This window comes from Ovis aries, chromosome 4 (genome assembly GCF_016772045.2).
Source record: "Ovis aries strain OAR_USU_Benz2616 breed Rambouillet chromosome 4, ARS-UI_Ramb_v3.0, whole genome shotgun sequence".
Taxonomy (NCBI): domain Eukaryota; kingdom Metazoa; phylum Chordata; class Mammalia; order Artiodactyla; family Bovidae; genus Ovis; species Ovis aries.
The window spans coordinates 66,822,139-66,840,329 of record NC_056057.1 but is presented as its reverse complement, the minus strand read 5'-3'; the positions used below and the strand labels follow the sequence as shown (position 1 = coordinate 66,840,329).

The window sequence follows — 18,191 nt, the reverse complement described above, 5'->3', positions numbered from 1 at the left end:
ATGGTAGGTGAGAGCTGAGGGATGGATGATTGGGGAGAACGTTCTAGGCTGAGGGAACCACAGCAGCAAGAAGCGGATAGGGAAGGGGAGTGAGTAGGTCCCTATATCTGGAACCCTGAATTGAAGTCGGGGGGGTGAGCTAGAGGGAGGTACGGCTGAGGGCCAGGGAGCAGCTATCTGTGTGTTGTGTGTCCTCTACCACTGGGGCTGGAGGTGGGAGGGGATGGCACTGGGGGCTTCTTCCCCCAAGCTACTGTCTCTCCAGCTTTTCCCAGGATACCACCTGGACCTCCCTCCTCTAACCCTGCCTCGGGGACCCTGTGAGTCAGGTCACCCTCAAACCTGAACTTGAGCAAGGGATCCCAAGCCTATGGAAGAATTCTACTGACCCACCCACCGGCTCATTCATTCACTCACTCACTCTCATTCAACTTCCATGACAAGCTGGCATCTTGGGTCCTGCCTGGTGGAGTGCAGGCAAGTTCGGGGAAGGATGGGGGCCTGCCGAGAGAGAGGTTCACACACTGATAGCCCTACCTGGAGAGTTCTCCTGGGGAGTGTGGAGACATCTCTAGGGAAGAGGTCAGTGAAGTTCAGACCATCTGGGAAGGCTTTCTGGAAGAGCAGAGAGGGCTTAGGGACCAGATTTGGGCTTTGGAGGGCAGATGGGGAAGCCAGGAAAGTTCCAGGTGGGGACTGACCCCAGTAAAAGTAGGAAGGGAGCAGTGAGTATGGTCAGAGGGAATTGTGACAGCTGGCACTCAGATACCAGGGGCCAGGTTCTAAATTATTACACATTCACAATTGCATAGCATAGCTCATTTAAACCTCACCAACCTACGAGCCGGGTAGCATTTTCCTCCCATTTTCTGGACAAGGCTGTACAGACTCACAAGAGGGTAGGTCACTACCTGTTACCTAGTAAGTCACACAGCCTGGAAGGGGGGAGCCAGGACATGGGTTTGATCCTTCCAGAGTTCGTGCTCTCTGATCACTAGACTGCATTCCGGTTCAGAAAGGAGGGAAGAGACAGCCCCACCCCCGCATCCCCCCCCGCCCCAACCCGAAGGCCTGCAATTTTCTTGGCTACTAAAGGCCAGAGGGTGTTTGTGTTTACAAGGGCTGGGCTGGCTGGAGGCCTCAGCCTCTAGTGACCTGCTTGGCTAGGTCTCCCAGGCCCCAGCTTCAGCCTTGTGGAAAGAGAGGGGCAGGTAGAGGGGAGGTGTGAGTGTCCAGCTCAGCTCACTTCAGGGGTCCTTCCTGCTGGCCAAGGTTGGAGGAGCCCCACCTTGAGGGTCCTTCAGAGCAGGGGGCCTCTGGGCATTCCCCAGATGTCCTGGGAGATATCTGCCATCCTGTCAGCTGCCTGGGCTTGGGCTTGACTCAGGACTCAGGCTGGGTCCGCGGGGCATCCTTGGCTTCAGGTTTAACATGCTTATGAACCATGGGTAGCCATTCATCCCATCGTGCCTTGTAGAGCTTCTGGGAGCATTTAAAGATGCTGATGGTCAGGCCCTCCCCAAAGCAATGAGGGGAGCATTTGGGCATGGCGGCTTGTTGAGAGAGTGTGTTAAAAGCCTCTCAATGATTCTAGAGTGTATCCAAGTTTTAGAACCACTGGTTTGGTCAGAGAAGACCATCTTCCAGGGTGCTCATGTCAACTCAGGCCAGAGAGCAGTGCTCAGGGTCCAGGCAAACCCATCTGGGAGCCAAGAGTCCAATCTGACAGTAAGCTAGAGTCAGCAGTTGTGCATTCTGGTATTGATATCTGTGCCTGGGGTGAATGGAGAGAGACCAGCTCTCCTGCTACAGCCCTTCTCGGCACCTCCCCTGCCCCTTCTGTCCCAAGCGCACATGCTATGCATGGAACATTGGTCGAGGGTCAGCCAGTGTCACTGAAACACACCTGAACAAGGAAATCTGTCAGCCTGTTACAGTGACTGTGAGTGTGAATTCACGGCAACACTTTTATATATATTTTTATGCTGATGGCTCAGCAGTAAAGAATCTGCCTGCAGTGCAGGAGATGTGGGTTCAATCCTGGATCAGAAAGATCCCCTGAAGGAGGAAATGGCAACCCACTCCAGTATTCTTGCCTGGAGAATCCCATGGACAGAGCAGCCTGGTGGGCTATAGTCCAAAGGGTCACAAAGTTGGACACAACTAAGCAATTGAGCAGGAGCGTGTACTAATATTTATATATTTACTACTTGTGGGCTTCCTAGGTAGCTCAGCTGGTAAGGAATCCACCTGCAATGCAGGAGACCCTGGTTCAATTCCTGATTCAGAAAGATCCCCTGGAGAAGGGATTGGATACCTCTTCAGCATTCCTGGGCTTCCGTGGTGGCTCAGACGGTACAGAATCTGCCTGCAGTTTGGGAAGATCCCCTGGAGGAGGGCAAGGCAACCCACTCCAACATTCTTGCCTGGAGAATCCCCATGGACAAAGGAGCCTGGCGGGCTGCAGTCCATGGAGTCTCAAAGAGTTGGACATGACTGAGCAACTAAGCACAGCATAGCATATTACTTCTATGTCCCCGTGATCTTTTATATCCAGTAAAGTGAGTGCATTGGAATGAGGACGCTGATCTATTAGAGACGAAATGCGTCTGTGCCATGTTGTAGCTGTGTAGCTGTAGGTGGGGGGCCTCCCAGGAGGGCACCTGCGTCCGCTTAAATCCTTACTCCTCACTGATCCTGGGATACCCACCCCCTACCCCCAAAGAGAATATGGGATGGTAACATGTATAGTGGCCTTCAGAGTGGAAGCCGAGGGACAGTGATAGGCTGGGGAGGGCACTGAATCTCGGCAGGGGGCTTAAGCGAGTAGAAAATGCAGGGAAGACCATGGAGAGTGAAAGCAAGTCTCTGACTGGGTGATTTCGTCCACACCATCCTTGGCAGGTTTTAAGGATGTTTATTGGGACTGATATATTTAGTGGTTTTGTCCCTCATTCCAAAGCCCTGCATGTGAACTAGATCTTGAGACAACACCAAGTCCGGCTTCGTCGTTGTGACGCACGGAGAGGCCGAGGCCAGAGGTGGCCGACACTGGCCAAGTCACACCGAGGGCCAGAGCCAGCTCTGGGACAGGCCCCAGGTCTGCCGTCCCAGCTGGGGAGCGCTAGGAAGCAAGGAGACGAGAGACAAGGAGAAAGGACTCCTGTGCGTGGGAACCGGAGTCGCCTCTCTGAAGTGTCCCCAGGCCCACGCAGGGCACAGGCACCGCCCGCTGGGCTGGCCGCTTTGTTCTCTCGGTTCAGCCCAGGCAGCCCTGCCAGCCCCGGTGAGTCCTGCCAGCACCTCTTCTTTGTGGGGCTGCAGGCTTGCATCAGTCTGGAGGCTTTCCCTGGATTTAAGTGGGCTGGTCAGGTGTGGTCCTCCTTGGGGGTCCCCCGCCCCATACTTTGGAGGAGATGGAAGAGGGAAGCCAGCAGTGGCTTTGGCACGAGGAAAGCGGCTTGGAGGAGACATAAACAGCCTGCTCATTGCTATTCCGAACCAGCCGCTGAGGCCTGTCCAGGGTGCAGAGTGCATATCCCAGCCCCCACCTCCCCTCTCACCAGGAGAGCAGCCTGAAGGGGGAGGGAACCTCTGCAAGGCTGGGCCCAGGCTGCCATCCTTGGAGCAAGATCAGCTTCCTGTCTGTGCCTCCCAGCAGCTCTGAGAATGAACAGACCCCCAGCATGGGGGTCTGCAGGGACCCTCCCTCTGAGGAACTCACTTCCCAGATCTCACTTCCCAGTTTCTGTCCAAACCTGTTTTCCTTTGGTCCTGTAGTTCTCAGATGTAAGCCTGCGTCAGAACTTGCTGGAAGGCTTGTTAAAACCCGGATTGCTGGGCCCAGCCCCAGTTTCTGACCCAGTGGATCTGATGGGGCCTGAGAGTCCGTACCTCTGGCAAGCTCCCAGTGGCACTCCTGCTTGGGGGTCCACACTTTGAGGACCACTGACTCCCACAGAGAAGGGCTGCATCTTTAGTCCTCTCTCCACTCCCCTAGCACCGAATTCACAGCTGGTCCGCATTTTATGGATCAGCAACATTGGCTGGAAAGTAAATTTCAGTATGTTGAATCATTTTTACCCTTGAATCGTGTGCCGAGATGAGGGACTTGTTCTAACAATACCCAGGCACCCTCGGGCAGCTTCTCAAAAGAGAGGACGGTGCCTTTGTGTGAGTCCCCCTGGTTTCATGAGTGTTGAACGCTGTGTGGAACTGGACGGAATCATCGCCATGACAACCCGAGATCAGCTCCTTGTTTTGTTCCAGTCGGGGCTAATGGCTCTTGCATTCTCTCTCCATTCAACCTGCCCAAGTGGTCTTTCCCCTCCTGCTGTCACAACGCACCGCGTCTCCTTGGCTGCTGTGCGTCTCAGCGTCTCAGCGGGAGCAGCCCCAGAGAGTGTGCCCACCATCACCTCCCACCCCAGCAGGAATCCCCCTGGGCCTGAATTCCTCTCACCGAGTCCCCATCGAGGCTTGTAGTGGGATAGACTGAGCCAGGAAGGTGTAGGCAGGCTTCATGGAGAATTGGGAGGCTTGGGGTGTCAGAGTGGAGAGTTCTCCCAGGGAAGAACACTGTTCTGACTTCCTCTGCACGGGGAAAGAGGACGGGAATGCTCTTGACCCTGAAACCACGTCTGATGCACTTTGCCAGCTCCTCCTTGAAGCAGAGTTCGCTGCAGCCGTGTCATCAGTATCTTCCGGTTGTCCTTGTGTTTCTGGCCAGCCCTCCAAGTCATCTTTGCCAACTTCTCTTCTGAGTGGTGACCTTCCTTTTGTTGGGGCCAGGCCCTAGTCTCTTCTCTCTCTTTTTTTTTTTTCCTCTCAAATCTACACCCTCTCACTGGACATATTATATGGGCCCATGGCCCTACATAACTTCCTTGTGCTGACCGCTTCTTATTCTCTTCCTCCAGTGGCAACCTCCCTTCTGAACACTAGAATTTTATCTAAGTGCCTATTTGAAATCTAGTTCTGCTTGGCGCTTTGCATCATCTCAAGCTAAACATACCCCAGATGACACTCTTGAGTTCCAGCTTGCTGATTCCCTCCACCACCTGCTTCTCATCCAGCCCTCCCCACTGTGGCCGGTGGCTCAGTCATCTAGCCATCCAGACACTCAAACCCAGGTGCCAACCTCGGTGCCTCTCTCCCCTTCACTGCATAGTCAGGGTAGCCTAGACCATGGTGCAGTAGCAAATGAGCCTTAACATCTCAGAGACTTAGTACTGTAACATTTATTGCTTGCACGTCACAGGCCAGTGTGGTGGGAAGAGTGGGGAGGTGAGTTTGACTCCACTTAGTCCTTCAGGGATCCATCTCGGAACACTGCCACCCTGGATATGTGGCCTCCAGGGATGCTGCAGAGAGGGGAGAGACGGAAAGGCTGCAGGGTCTGCGAGGGGTGTTTGAGACCATTTGTCGTGCCCCGCCCGCTCGCCATGAGTGAGCGCTCAGTCACGTGGGATGGGTGAGCGTGAATGGTCCCTGGCACGCTCGCCGGTTGTGTCCAGCCGGTCTGCCACCAACCCCTGCCTGCAGACCCTCCTACACAGCACTCCATTCTACCTCGGCGGCCATGGCTCTTCATCGAGCCCCACCACCCTCCTCCCAACTGCTGCCGCACCCTGACAGGCCTGTCTTCGTGTTTGCTTTCCTGCTCTTGAAATGTATCCCTTCCCACACAGCCGAATCAGGCCGCGTGCCTCCTTGTCTTAAAACCCCTCCAGGGGAGGCACAATAATGTCCCCACCAAGGATGCCTACATCCTCATCCCCCAAAGCCAGCGGACTGTGTTGCCTTAAAAGACAGAAGGGACTTGGCAGGTATAGTTATGTTAAGATGGGTGAGTAGCCTGGATTATTCAGTATATTCACAAGCATCTTTATAAGTGATAGGAGGCAGCAGGAGTTTCAAAGGAGAGAGATTTGGAGATGCTATGCTACTGGCTTGGAAGATGGAGGAAGGGGCCACAGGGCAAGGGATGTGGATGGGTGCCTGAATCTGGAAAAGATAAGAAAACAGATTCCTCACTAGAGCCTCCAGAAGAAATGTTCACACCTTGACTTTGGCCCCTTTCTGACTTCTGACCTCCAGAACCGTGAGATAAGAAATCAGGTCATTGTAAGCCACTTAGTTTTCTGTGTTACAGCAGCAATGGGAAAGTAATACACCATCCAAGGTCTTCCTCAGCATTTGGCACTAAACCCAAATTTATTCCCGTGATCACAGACTGTAAGCCCTGGGTGAGCCAAGACCAATGGTGCTTATTCATCCCACTTTTGCTCTTCAGTATCTGACTCTTAACAGACACTTAATATTTCTTGAATATGTGAGTGAAGAAGAGGGAGGGAAGGAGAAAATGAGAAGATGAAAAAGAGGCAAAAGGAGGAGAGGGAGGAAGAGAAAAGGCATCTTGAAATCTTCCAGCCCCAACAGCACTAAGCTTTGTTGGGGCTGGAGTCTGGAACAGATGGGGAGAGAGAAGCTGGACGTATTGCGTGGGTGTGGAAGGAAGATGAGTCGTCATCCTTAGTTAAAAAAAAACCACACACACACACAAAAAAAAAACAGCCCAAGGTGTTCTCAGGAGCCCAGACCCAGCTCTCATTTCCCTGGAAAGTGTTCTTGGGAGCACTCAGCTCCGAGGCTCCTGAGGCCAGAACCAACCCATCGAGAATGGGGGAGAAGACAGACCCCACCTCCCTTCTCATTCAGGTCCAGCTGAAAGGTGATAACTGTAGGAAAATGTGCACGAGGCATCCTGGGAAGCCCTAAGAAGACTTGCGTCTCCTTTGACCCCGGTGATGCCAGCCAGAGGGGTGGGTGGAGGGCTGAGAGCTCCCTATGGGATCAAGGACATTGTCCCATAAAGCAAAACTGTTTATCTATTCACAACATGTCAACACCAAATGTGTGAATTTTCCATACCAAGCAATTCTCCAGTTTTCTATGGATACCCACTGGATGTCCCTACAATTTAATTCAAACCTGACCCTAACGACCTAGAGTTAGCACAGACCCTACAGGTGAAGGGTCAGTTTCAGGAGACTGCTCCCCCATTTCAGATGCCAGTAGCACATCGTGGGTCCTCAGGTAACCCACACTTCAGTCTGACTTGGCTACCGATCAGGGGTTTCCATGGCCTCCTTCTCACACTCAATAATTTGCTATAATGACTTACAGAACACACTTACCAGTTTACTATAAAGGATTTTATAAATGAACAGCCAGATGAAGAGGTCCATAGGATGAAGTCCAATAGAATCCCAAGTGTGGGAGCTTCTGTCTTTGTGGAATGTGCCACTGTCTGGCATGTGGATATGTTCACCAACCCAGAAACTCTCCAGATCGCATTGTGTAGGGGTTTATGGATGTTCCATTATGTAGGCACGATAGGTTAAATTGTTGGCCTTTGATGATTAACTCGATTTCCGGCCCCAGGGTGAGAGGTGGGGCTGAAAGTTCCAGTTCCTTAATCCCACAGTTGGTTGCCCTGTGGACCAGTCCCTATCCTCCAAGAGCCATGTCATGAACATTCACTCAGGTATGGCTGAAAAGGGCTAATGAATAATGAAAGCTGCTCCTCTGAAACCATCACTCAGGTTGTTCCCAGGGTTTCAGGAGCTCTATGCTCTAGTGCCAGAGAATTGACGCTTTCGAACTGTGGTTCTGGAGAAGGTTCTTAAGAGTCCTTTGGATGGCAAGGAGATCAAACCAGTCAATCCTAAAGGAAATCAACCCTGAATATTCATTGGAAGGACTAATGCTAAAGCTAAAACTCCAATACTTTGCCACTTGATGCAAATAACTGACTCATTGGAAAATACCCTGAAGCTGGGAAAGATTAAATGCGAAAAGATAAAGGACCAGCCGAGGATGAGATGATTAGATAGTAGCACTGATTCAATGGACGTGAGTTTGAGCAAACTCCGGGAGATTGTGAAGGACAAAGGAGCCTGGTGTGCTATAGTCCATGGCGTCACAAAGAGCCGGACACAACTCAGTGACTAAATAGCACCAAACAGTCAGGAATCTGGGGTGAAGACCAAGTGTGTAATTCTTGTTATACCACAATATCATAGTCTCACAATATCAGAGTCATTATGATTTATTATATCATGATATCAAATTTATTTTATCACAATATCATAGTCTCCTAAACCCAGACACTAGACTTGGGCCCTAAGGTTTGGGTTCTACTTTTAGGCTTCCTACCTGCTCTGGTGCTAGGATCTTTAGTCTATGGAGGGGAGGCAGGCCAGGAACCAGGAGGGCTTGTAGAGTGTGGTGGGCCGTGGGGCAGGTGAGGGGACCTTGGCAGATGCCCTGCTGAGGATGTCTGTCTGGGCAGTGGGGCCAGGGAAAGTAGCCCTAGCCTACTGGCCATCCTTCCAGATCCCAGCAGGTCCTGAGTGACTCTCTTCCAGATCTGAGCTCTAATCACTCAAGGAGCTGGGAGGCCACTCAGAGTCATCCAACCCTTGATGTGCTCAATGGGAAACTGAGTCAGGCTGGAGGATGTGGAGACTTGCCAGAATCATGCTGTGAGCCCTTGGCAAAACTCGAGTCACTGACGCCCTGCCAATGTGGAAGGGGCACCCTGTCCTTTCCCTCCCGCTGCCCTCAAATGCGAACTTCTCAAATTTGTTTTCTCCACCACTGTAGCCCTGGGCCTGATGGGCCCTGGCACATGCTAGCTGCTCAGTAAACAGTTGTTGGGAGGATGGATCCCTTACTGCCTCTGTGTCTCTGACCTTCAACCTGGGAGCCCTCCTCCATTGTGCCATCTACACCTGAGCCCCTCGGCCCTTGTGACTGTGTTCCCTCACTCATCTAACAAGTTCTGGGCCTCGGGGATGTCAGCTGGCAGAAGCAGCTGGCTGTGCCAGGGCCTAATGTTCCACATTGAGGAACATCTGTTGGCCAGGGCTCCAGGGCGTGGGCCAGACACAGCCACACTCCACGGCCATTCTGTGGTCAGCATGGGCCATGTCGGCCAAAGATGTACTGGTAGGTCTCTTTCAAGGACATGTTATCATGACTAGCCATGTGTAGGGGGAGTCCTGCTGTAATGGGTGGACAGGAGTCTTCAGTAACAGGCCTGGGACCCATCTCCTTTCATGTGGCCCCCAGAATCCTCATCATCTTGGTTTGTCATCCTCAGAGCTTTCTGTGATGCTTCTAGCTCCCAAATGCAGTCATTCTGGAAGCAGGATACTATGGGTTAATGTGACTGCATGTGAATTCTAAAGTTGTTGTTCAGTTGCTTAGTCACGTCCGACTCTTTGTGACCCCATGGACTGCAGCACGACAAGCTCCTCTGTCCTCCACTGTCTCCCGGGGTTTGCTTAAACTCATGTCCATTGAGTCAGTGATGCTATCTAACCATTCTAAAGTAGCCAGGTCTGAATTCTAAGAGATAGGGTTTTTTGCACATGGTAACTTTGGATGCTTTCTGATCTAAACATGACCCCAAACTGTGGGCCCCAACATGCAACTTTGGACGCTTTCTGATCTAAACATGACCCCAAACTGTGGGCCCCAACAGAGTGGCTGTGAGCTCAGGAGGCCCACCCCAGACCCCTACCCCTGCCCAATGCCTGCCAGGCTTCCTCTGTGACTGCCCAGGGGCCCTCCACCGGGCCTTTTCACCTGCTTGGGCTTTATTTCATCTCTCTGCCTAGGTCTGTCTCAGGGGTATGATTCTCAGGGATACCTAAGTGAAATAATGAGATTAGTGGTAATAACAATGGTGACCAGGCACTGAGTGAGTCCGCCTTTCTTCCGACAACTTTCCATGTATGAACTCATTAATCCTTCCCACAGCCCTGGGGGTGGAACAGGCACAGGCTGTCTTGTACCTGGCAGAGGAGCCCTCCAAAGTCCTGCTTTAGAGCCTGGCTAACCAGGTGAGGTCCCTTTCCTGCAAGTCTGCACTCTGCCATCAGACACACCACATCCTGCCTCCTGTCTCTGCCTTTGCCCCTCTGTCCTGATTCTATCACTCTATGCACTTTCTCTGCCCACCAGGAACACGTGGAGTTCCCTGCTCCTCTCAGGTTGTGTCCTTTCCCTGGATGACCTCTCACCCCGTGGCCTTGCCCATGTCCCTTGTGCTGGAGTGTAAAGCAAGGACAAGGCTTCAGGGACCATGTTAAGGAGCTGAGGTGATAGGGCCACTGGTTGGCGCTCACTGATAGTGGTGGCTGTGTGACCCGGTCACATCTGTCTTTGGAAGAGCTCGCAGTCACAGGTGTGTGGGGATGAGTGAGAAGACCAATGGGGAAGCTGTAACCAAGGTCCCAGGGAAAAGTGGTCTGCCCTTGACCAGGTGGACGTGCATGGATTCCACAACTATTTGACTGTCAGACAGCAGGACTTGGTGACCTGTTGTCTACGGAGCATGAAGAAGGTGACAAAATGAGAATGATTCCAGGATTCCAACTGGGGCTGAGACAGGAAATCAGGTTTTGTAGGAGATGCTCAGTTGAGTCTTAGACAGGCTGGGTGCTTGGGCCTTTCAAGGTGGGGCTATCCAGCAGGCACCTGGCTGTGAGAGGCAGCCCTCAGGCTGTACAGGAGACAGGCTTGGGAGCTGTGTGTATAATTCTGTCAGGAAGCCCTTGAGCCTGGTTCAGTTCAGTTCAGTTCACTGATTGAGGTGTATCTGACTCTTTGCAACCCCATGGACTGCAGCATGCCAGGCTTCCCTGTCCATCACCAACTCCCGGAGCTTGCTCAAACTCACATCCATTGAGCTGGTGATGCCATCCAACCATCTCATCCTTTGTTGTCCCCTTCTCCTCCTGCCTTCAGTCTTTCCCAGCATCAGGGTCTTTTCTAATGAGTCAGTTCTTCACATCAGGTGGCCAAAGTGTTGGAGCTTCAGCTTCAGCATCAGTTCTTCCAATGAATATTCAGGACTGATTTCTTTTAGGATGGACTGGTTGGATCTCCTTGCAGTCCAAGGGACTCGCAAGTGTCTTCTCCAACACCACAGTTCAGAAGCATCAATTCTTTGGCACTCAGCTTTCTTTATGGTCTCTCACATCCATATATGACTACTAGAAAAAACAGCTTTGACTATACAGACCTTTGTCGGTAATGTCTCTGCTTTTTAATATGCTGTCTAGGTTTGTCATAGCTTTTCTTTCAAGAAGCAAATGTCTTTTAATTTTACTTGCTCCTTGGAAGAAAAGTTTTGAGTCTGTTGATATCGTCTGAGATGAGTGGAGCAAAGGGCTGAGGGCAGGGCAGATGTGAGCCCCTGCATTCGGTCAGGTGGGGCCCCATGATGAGGGCCAGTAAGGTCAAGTAAGGGTGATGAGGTCAGTAAGGTCAAGAGGCCTCTCAGTGAAGAGGAGGGATGAAGTCAGATGAGGGGTGAAGCATGAAGGAGAGGTGAGGATGGGGTGACAAGGAGTGCAGAGAACAACAGCAGGAGGCTGGTAGGGGCTGGGAGGAGGGTGGGCACAGGGGTTGGAGGATATACTGAGCGCCCCAAATCTGAAAATCTAGTCTTCACACTTGACCTCCTCTTCCTCCTGGCAGCTCACATGCCGTGAGTCACTGTCTTAATGATTCCTAAATAGCTCTCAGTTTGTCCTTACTCCTCTCCATCCCTTGGTGCTCACCTGATCTGGGCATGCGTCCCCGCCATGGTGGTGCCTGTCCCCCATCCCTCTGTGCTCCGAGCCCTTTCATAGTCCTGGGGTTTGGCTGCGTAGGTCTCTGCCTGGCTGACTCTGCCCTCCTCCCCACCCTCATCTGACCAGTTTGTGCTCCTCCTTTGGTTCCTCCTTCATTTTCACTCCATCTCTCCGCTCCAGGCCTGTCCCGAACGTCAGTGGGTGGCCGGGGCACGGGGTAGTGGTGGCAGTGGAGCATCCTCAGGCCAGCCAGTTCCTGCCTCTTCCTCCACCCAGGAGGTCGATCTGAAGCTGGACCTCACAGTGATGTGGAGCCTGGGGATGTGGAAGAGCTCGTGTGTGTGTGTGCTGCGTGTGTGCTCTGTGTGTGTGTGTTGTGTGTGTGCTGTGTGTGTGTCTGTGCTGTATGTGTGTGTGCTGTGTGTGTGTGCTATGTGTGTGTACGCACTCTGTGCGTATGCTCTGTGTGTGCTGTGTGTGTGCTGTGTGTATGCATTCTGTGTGTGTGCTCCGCGTGTGTGTGCTCCGTGTGTGCTCCGTGTGTGTGCTCTGTGTGTGTGCTCTGTGCTGTGTGTGCTCTGTGTGTGTGCTGTGTGTGTGCTGTGTGTGTACACACTCTGTGAGTATGCTCTGTGTGTGCTGTGTGTGTGTGTTGTGTGTATGCATTCTGTTGTGTGCTCCGTGTGTGTGTATTGTGTGTATGCATTCTGTGTGTGTGCTCCGTGTGTGTGTGTGCTCTGTGCTGTGTGCTCTGTGTGTGCCCAGTGTGCTCTGTGTGTGCTCTGTGTGTGCTGTGTGTGCTCTGTGTGTGTGCTCTGTGTGTGTATGCACTCTGTGTGTATGCTCTGTTTGTGTGTGTGCTCTGTGTGTGTGTGCTGTGTGTACACACTGTGTGTGTGCTGTGTGCTGTGTGTGCTCTGTGTGTGTGTGCTGTGTGTGCATGCTCTGTGTGTGTGCTATGTGTGCTCTGTGTGAGTGTGTGTACCCACTCAGTGTGTGTGCTCTGTGTGTGTGCTGTGTGTGTATATACTCTGTGTGTATGCTCTGTGTGTGTGTTTGTGCCCTGTGTGTGTGTGTTCTGTGTGTGTATGCAGTCAGTGTGTGCTCTGTGTGTGTGCTCTGTGTGTGTGTGTGCTCTGTGTGTGTGTGCTGTGTGTGTATATACTCTGTGTGTATGCTCTGTGTGTGCTGTGTGTGTGCATGCTCTGTGTGTGTGCTATGTGTGCTCTGTGTGTGTGTGTGTACGCACTCGGTGTGTGTGCTCTGTGTGTGTGCTCTGTGTGTGTGTGCTGTGTGTGCATGCTCTGTGTGTGTGCTGTGTGTGCTCTGTGTGTGTGTGTGTACTCAGTGTGTGTGCTCTGTGTGTTGTGTATATACTCTGTGTGTATGCTCTGTGTGTGTGTGTGTGCTCTGTGTGTGTGTTCTGTGTGTGTATGCAGTCAGTGTGTGTGCTCTGTGTGTGTGTGCTCTGTGCGTGTGTGCTGTGTGTGTATATACTCTGTGTGTATGCTCTGTGTGTGCTGTGTGTGTGCATGCTCTGTGTGTGCTGTGTGTGCTCTGTGTGTGTGTATGTTCTGTGTGTGTATGCACTCTGTGTGTATGTTCTGTGTGTGTGCTCTGTGTGTGTGTGCTGTGTGTGCTCTGTGTGTGTGTGTTCTGTGTGTACACACTCTGTGTGTGTGCTGTGTGTGCTGTGTGTGTGTGTGTGCTGTGTGTGTGCATGCTCTGTGTGTGTGCTGTGTGCTGTGTGTGTGTGTTCTGTGTGTGTACGCACTCGGTGTGTGTGCTCTGTGTGTGTGTGCTCTGTGTGTGTGTGCTGTGTGTGTATATACTCTGTGTGCATGCTCTGTGTGTGCTGTGTGTGCTCTGTGAGTGTGTGTGGGGAGGGGCTATGGATGCCCTCTCACCGTGGTTTTCATCCTCACAGGGTGCCCTGGGATGTGGGACAACATCACGTGTTGGAAGCCCGCCCACGTGGGTGAGATGGTCCTCGTCAGTTGCCCTGAACTCTTCCGAATCTTCAACCCAGACCAAGGTGGGTTTCCCCCAGGGCCTCTTCAGGCTATACTCGGTCCAGCCTGTTCCCCCAAGTCAGACCCCAGGCATTCCTGGGAGACAAGCACCAAAGACCGGGGGCACCCTGCAGGGAGGTGGTTCCCATTTCGGAGCTCTGTGCTGGTGAGATGAAATCAGGGACCCCCGTGCACAAAGGGACACAGAAGCACCCCTCACACACGGCAAGGCCCTGTAGAGGTGCGTCATCGTGGTGGGGCAAGGCTAGGCTCTCGGATGTGGGCTCCATCGCGTAACCCAGCTGGGGACCTTGAGCAGGGCAGTCACCCCTCTGTCCCCCCATTTCCTAGTCTATCAGATGGGAATGTGGAATGGTGACTGGGAGAATTTAAGTGGAAGATGCTGGTGGAAGTCCCTTAGCAGGACTGGGTGCAGCTTGATGGTCAGCCGAAAGTGTGAGCTGATGTTATCACCACGATCACTCATACAGAGAGGCCAGATGACTGCTCTCCATGGGGAGGGGCCTGAGGGGAAAGGGTTCCGAGGGATCTCTCCTTTGGATGTGAGTCTGATGGGCTCTCCAGGCCTATTTCTGCCTTGGCAGAGACTCATGGACCCCAAAAGAAGGTTGGTGTCTGCTTTTAGTGGACATTGACACTGGGAGGGGCCTGGAGCCAGACTGGCCTTCTGCCCCAACTCTGTGGGTATCCCAGGAAGCAGGGTGGCAAGCTGAGGGTTGCTGAGTTAGGCTGGGTAGAGGCTGATGGAGAGACTGGGCTCCAGGCAGATGATGTACTGAGAACCACGCATGGACCACCTAGTCCTGGGCTGGGGCCTTGGTTTAAGGAAGGAGGGTAGGGGCTCTTACAGGGGCTAGAGGCTCTGAGACACTTGTGTAGCCATGCATGAGTCCCTTGAGACCTGGTCCTCAGCTTCCTCCCTCATGTGCCTAAGGCCTCGGCCAGCGTCCATCTAGAATCAGAGAGGCTCCAAGCTGTGCTTCACTCTAGTGTCCTCTAGCCCATGTCAGAGGCAGAGGCAATTTTTTTCACACCTGAAGTCCAGCAACCTTGTTTCTGCCTGCAGAGGAGTCTGCTTGGAGGAGGTGGTGCAGGGGGATAGAGGCAGTGTGTTGGGGATGCCCGGCCCCGCCTCTGGCTCCCCACCCAGGACTAGAGAAGGCAGGGTCTAGCTGTGCTGCCTCTATCTTGCCTCCCCGACTTTCTGTTGGGGCCCGTTAGCCATACCTCCTACCTCCAGAATCTCAGTCCAGGCCAGTCCAGCAGTTAAATTCTCCCATCCTGACAGTGGCATGAGGACTGGATGCAACCCAGAGTAGAACGGGAAGTGCTGAAAGGAGAGGCACAGTGTGAATGGTGGCTCGTCAAGCGGGGTGGCAGCCCAGTGATTCAGCCCCAATTTCTAATTCATTCCTATAGAAACCAATTAATCACTTCCTCCATTCACGTACTCCTTTCATTCAGTCATTTATTCAAAGTTGACAGGACAGCTACTCTGGGTCAGGTACCGTGGCAGGACTACTTTTCCACCACGCACAGAAAAGGTAAAATGAATCAGCAGTTAAAATAAAATTTTCTTAAGATATGCTTTCTTTCAGATTCTATGCCTCCTTCTGGCAGTTGCACAATGAATGTGTTATTTACACCTGCCTCTTAATGGTTCATTAAGGCAGGGCCTTTTAGCATCTCCATTCACAAAGTTAGACTTGACTTAAACACTTAGAAAGCTGAGAACCGCAGTTTTCCTTTTATTTCCTGGTTCCCAGGGGTGAGTCTCATGCTCATTATAATAGTTGCTGCTCTGCAACTGTTGGAGATGCAGGAACACCGTCTCGCTCCTCCTTTGGAATGCCTCTCTTTCTCAGTAACTGTGCCCTGTTCTTGCAGGATTGGTAGAAGTCTCTAGTAGAACAGTAGAATCCCAGCTTGTAGTTCTCAGGCCTCTGGGGCCTCAGCACAACTTCTCTTCAGAGTCTAGGAGTGGGAAGGAGGAGGGCACCATCAGCAGGGCTCAGAGAGCAGATTGACTTTAGCCAACCTTGCTCACCTCTGTGTTTTCTCTCTCGCTCTGTTTCAGTCTGGGAAACGGAAACCATCGGTAAGAGGAACCTTGGAGAGGACAGACTGCTGATCATCTGTCCATCCAGCAGGAGCCCAGCTGACTGTTAGGAGTGGGTGGGGGTGGACTGAGAGGTTCATCAGGGGCTGGGCTCATCCCTCCTTTCCCTCCCCTCCACCCTTGGCCTTCTGGAAGCTGGGGAGACACAGGGAGATGGAAGGTTGCAGCCCTGGTCTCAGGGTGCCCATGGGCTTGTTTGGGAAGATGGGACTCGCCTATAGAGGGGCAGCAAGCAAGGACACCTGTGTGCTTTGGCATGAGCTTCTGTACACATACAGGCCTGACTGTGTGTGTGAGCCCATGCCGATACTGACATCCCCAGGGCCACGGAGTTGGAATGTACGGCAGACTCTGGAGCAGAAGAGACCTAACAAGGCAAACTAATTAGTTTGACATGCAGGCAAACTAATGATGGTGTCAGGGAAGGCTTCCTGAAGGAGGTGACATGTCAGTTGGACCTTGAAAACACAGTTTGGAAAAGTAGAGGGAGATGGGGGTTCATTGCTGGCCGAGGATTCAGCCTAAAAAAGGTGGAGGTGGAAATGAAGAATTGGGAAAGAGAAAAATATATCTGAGGAGGAAATGTTTAGAGTTCTGGGGTTCCTTTGATGGGAGCGGTTTGTGGGCTGAGATGGAGGGTTGAACACCAAACAAAAAACCCGAGAGCAGGATCCATATTGCTATTCTATGTCCTTTTTCCTGAAAAGAGCCAGTTAATGAGCTTGTTTACAAAACAGAAATAGACTCAGAGATAGAAAGCAAACATGATTATCAGAGAGGATGGTGGAGGTAGAGGTAAATTAGGAGTTTTACACGAACATATATGCACTCTTTTATACGAGTTAGACAAACAACAAGGAAAGACAAAAAAGAGAAAGGGCCAGTCACCCTCTTCCAGTCCTCTCTCACTCCAGAGGCCCTCCCCTCCTCCCGACAATGTCTCATTTCCATACCCTGTCATCCAGAGGAGAGAACTGAGTCATGAGCCACCATTAGCATCATAGAAATACAAAGCAAATGAGATGGCCCTGGAAGGTACAGTGTGTGTGTGGCTGCTGTGTGCGATGCTTCCTCTTGGCCTTGACCCCACCTCCTCCTAGCCCCCCTTCTCTAGACTAGGGACCTTCCAGGGAGCAGAGTAAGCAGTGGATAGCTCTGGCAAGCTGATGGTCAAGTGTCCTGACTCATGTCCACGTCTGTTTTGCAGGAGAGTTCGGTTTTGCAGACAGTAAATCCTTGGATCTCTCAGGTAAGGGATGAGCTAAAATTGACCATGAGCTGGCTAGAGGGAGGACGTCTCACATGTGAGGTCACAGGGAGCTAACCTGTGAGCTTGGGGACCCCCTTCCAGGCGGGGCTATGCCCTCTGTGGCTCTGTGATCTTTGGTAGCTCACTTTCCTTCTCTGATGAAGTTGTGGGTTTTCTCCATGGAAATTTGCATGCAAGTGCTCAGACAGAACACCGTGCATATAATTTCAGGGAAGGACAGATCTCAGTAAACGAACTCCTGGATTAAATGGCCTGTGATAGCTTGGAGCTCCCACAAGTAGCCCAGTGGTTCTCATACTTTGTGATCACGGTCACCTGCATGCTAAGTCACTTCAGTCCTGTCTGACTCTTTGTGACCCCGTGGACTGTAGCCCACCAGGCTCTTCTGTCCATGGGATTCTCCAGGCAGAAATATTAGAATGGGTTGCCATTCCCTTCTCCAGAACAGTCACCTAGTGGGCTTGTTAAAACAGATTCCTGAACCTCACCCCAAGAGTCTCTGATAGAGCAGTCTGGGTGGGGCCTGAGAATGTGCATTTTGGCCAGTCTCCCTGGTGATGCTAATGGACCCGTCTAGGGAGGGCACCCACTTTGAGAACCTCTGCCCTAAGATTCTGTGCTTCTATGAAGTTGTTGGAGGAAAACAGCCTAGTGAAGTAGGCGCAGCCACTGCAGGGTGTTGGCATTCTGGAGAGTACTCCATCTTCCGGAGATTTCTATCAGAACAATAGACCAGCAGATTCATGGAATAGTTCTAAACAAAAAGGTTTATACTTTTCTGAGCCCACACTATATTTTGAAAAGGGTAAGAAGGAAAATAAAAGAAAGGAAATGGCTTGTATCTCCAGGATACTTTTTTTAAAAAAATGTTTTTCAGTGCAGCTTCCCTTTCCTCTTCCCAACACCCTGATGTGGGCAGAGCAGAGAGGAGGCCCAGGGAAGGCAAGGGCTTGGCCACTGCCATGATCCCCTAGGACGTGCAGCCTTTCTGAAAGAAGCGTTCAGAGGGACTTGGAAGGAGGGTGCCAATAGCAGCTTGAAACAGATTTGCTGGAAGGAAAAACCATTTGGCATCAAACTGTGGGACAGAAGTGACCTCGTCTCTCCTGGGCCTG

The 18,191-nt window shown here is 52.0% G+C and overlaps 1 protein-coding gene across 6 annotated transcripts in view; it reads left to right on the top strand.

The window, feature by feature from the left end:
* ADCYAP1R1 (ADCYAP receptor type I) overlaps positions 1–18,191 on the top strand; it is a 119,653-nt gene that overhangs the window by 73,244 nt on the left and 28,218 nt on the right. For 5 of the 6 annotated variants that reach the window (XM_042248616.1, XM_027968638.3, XM_042248617.2 and 2 more), the window contains exons 4-6: positions 13,582–13,689; positions 15,765–15,785; positions 17,014–17,055. In XM_042248616.1, the coding sequence (XP_042104550.1) occupies positions 13,582–13,689; positions 15,765–15,785; positions 17,014–17,055 (171 nt within the window). The remainder of the gene's footprint in view (positions 1–13,581; positions 13,690–15,764; positions 15,786–17,013; positions 17,056–18,191) is intronic. The other variant, XM_042248618.2, reaches the window with a different exon arrangement.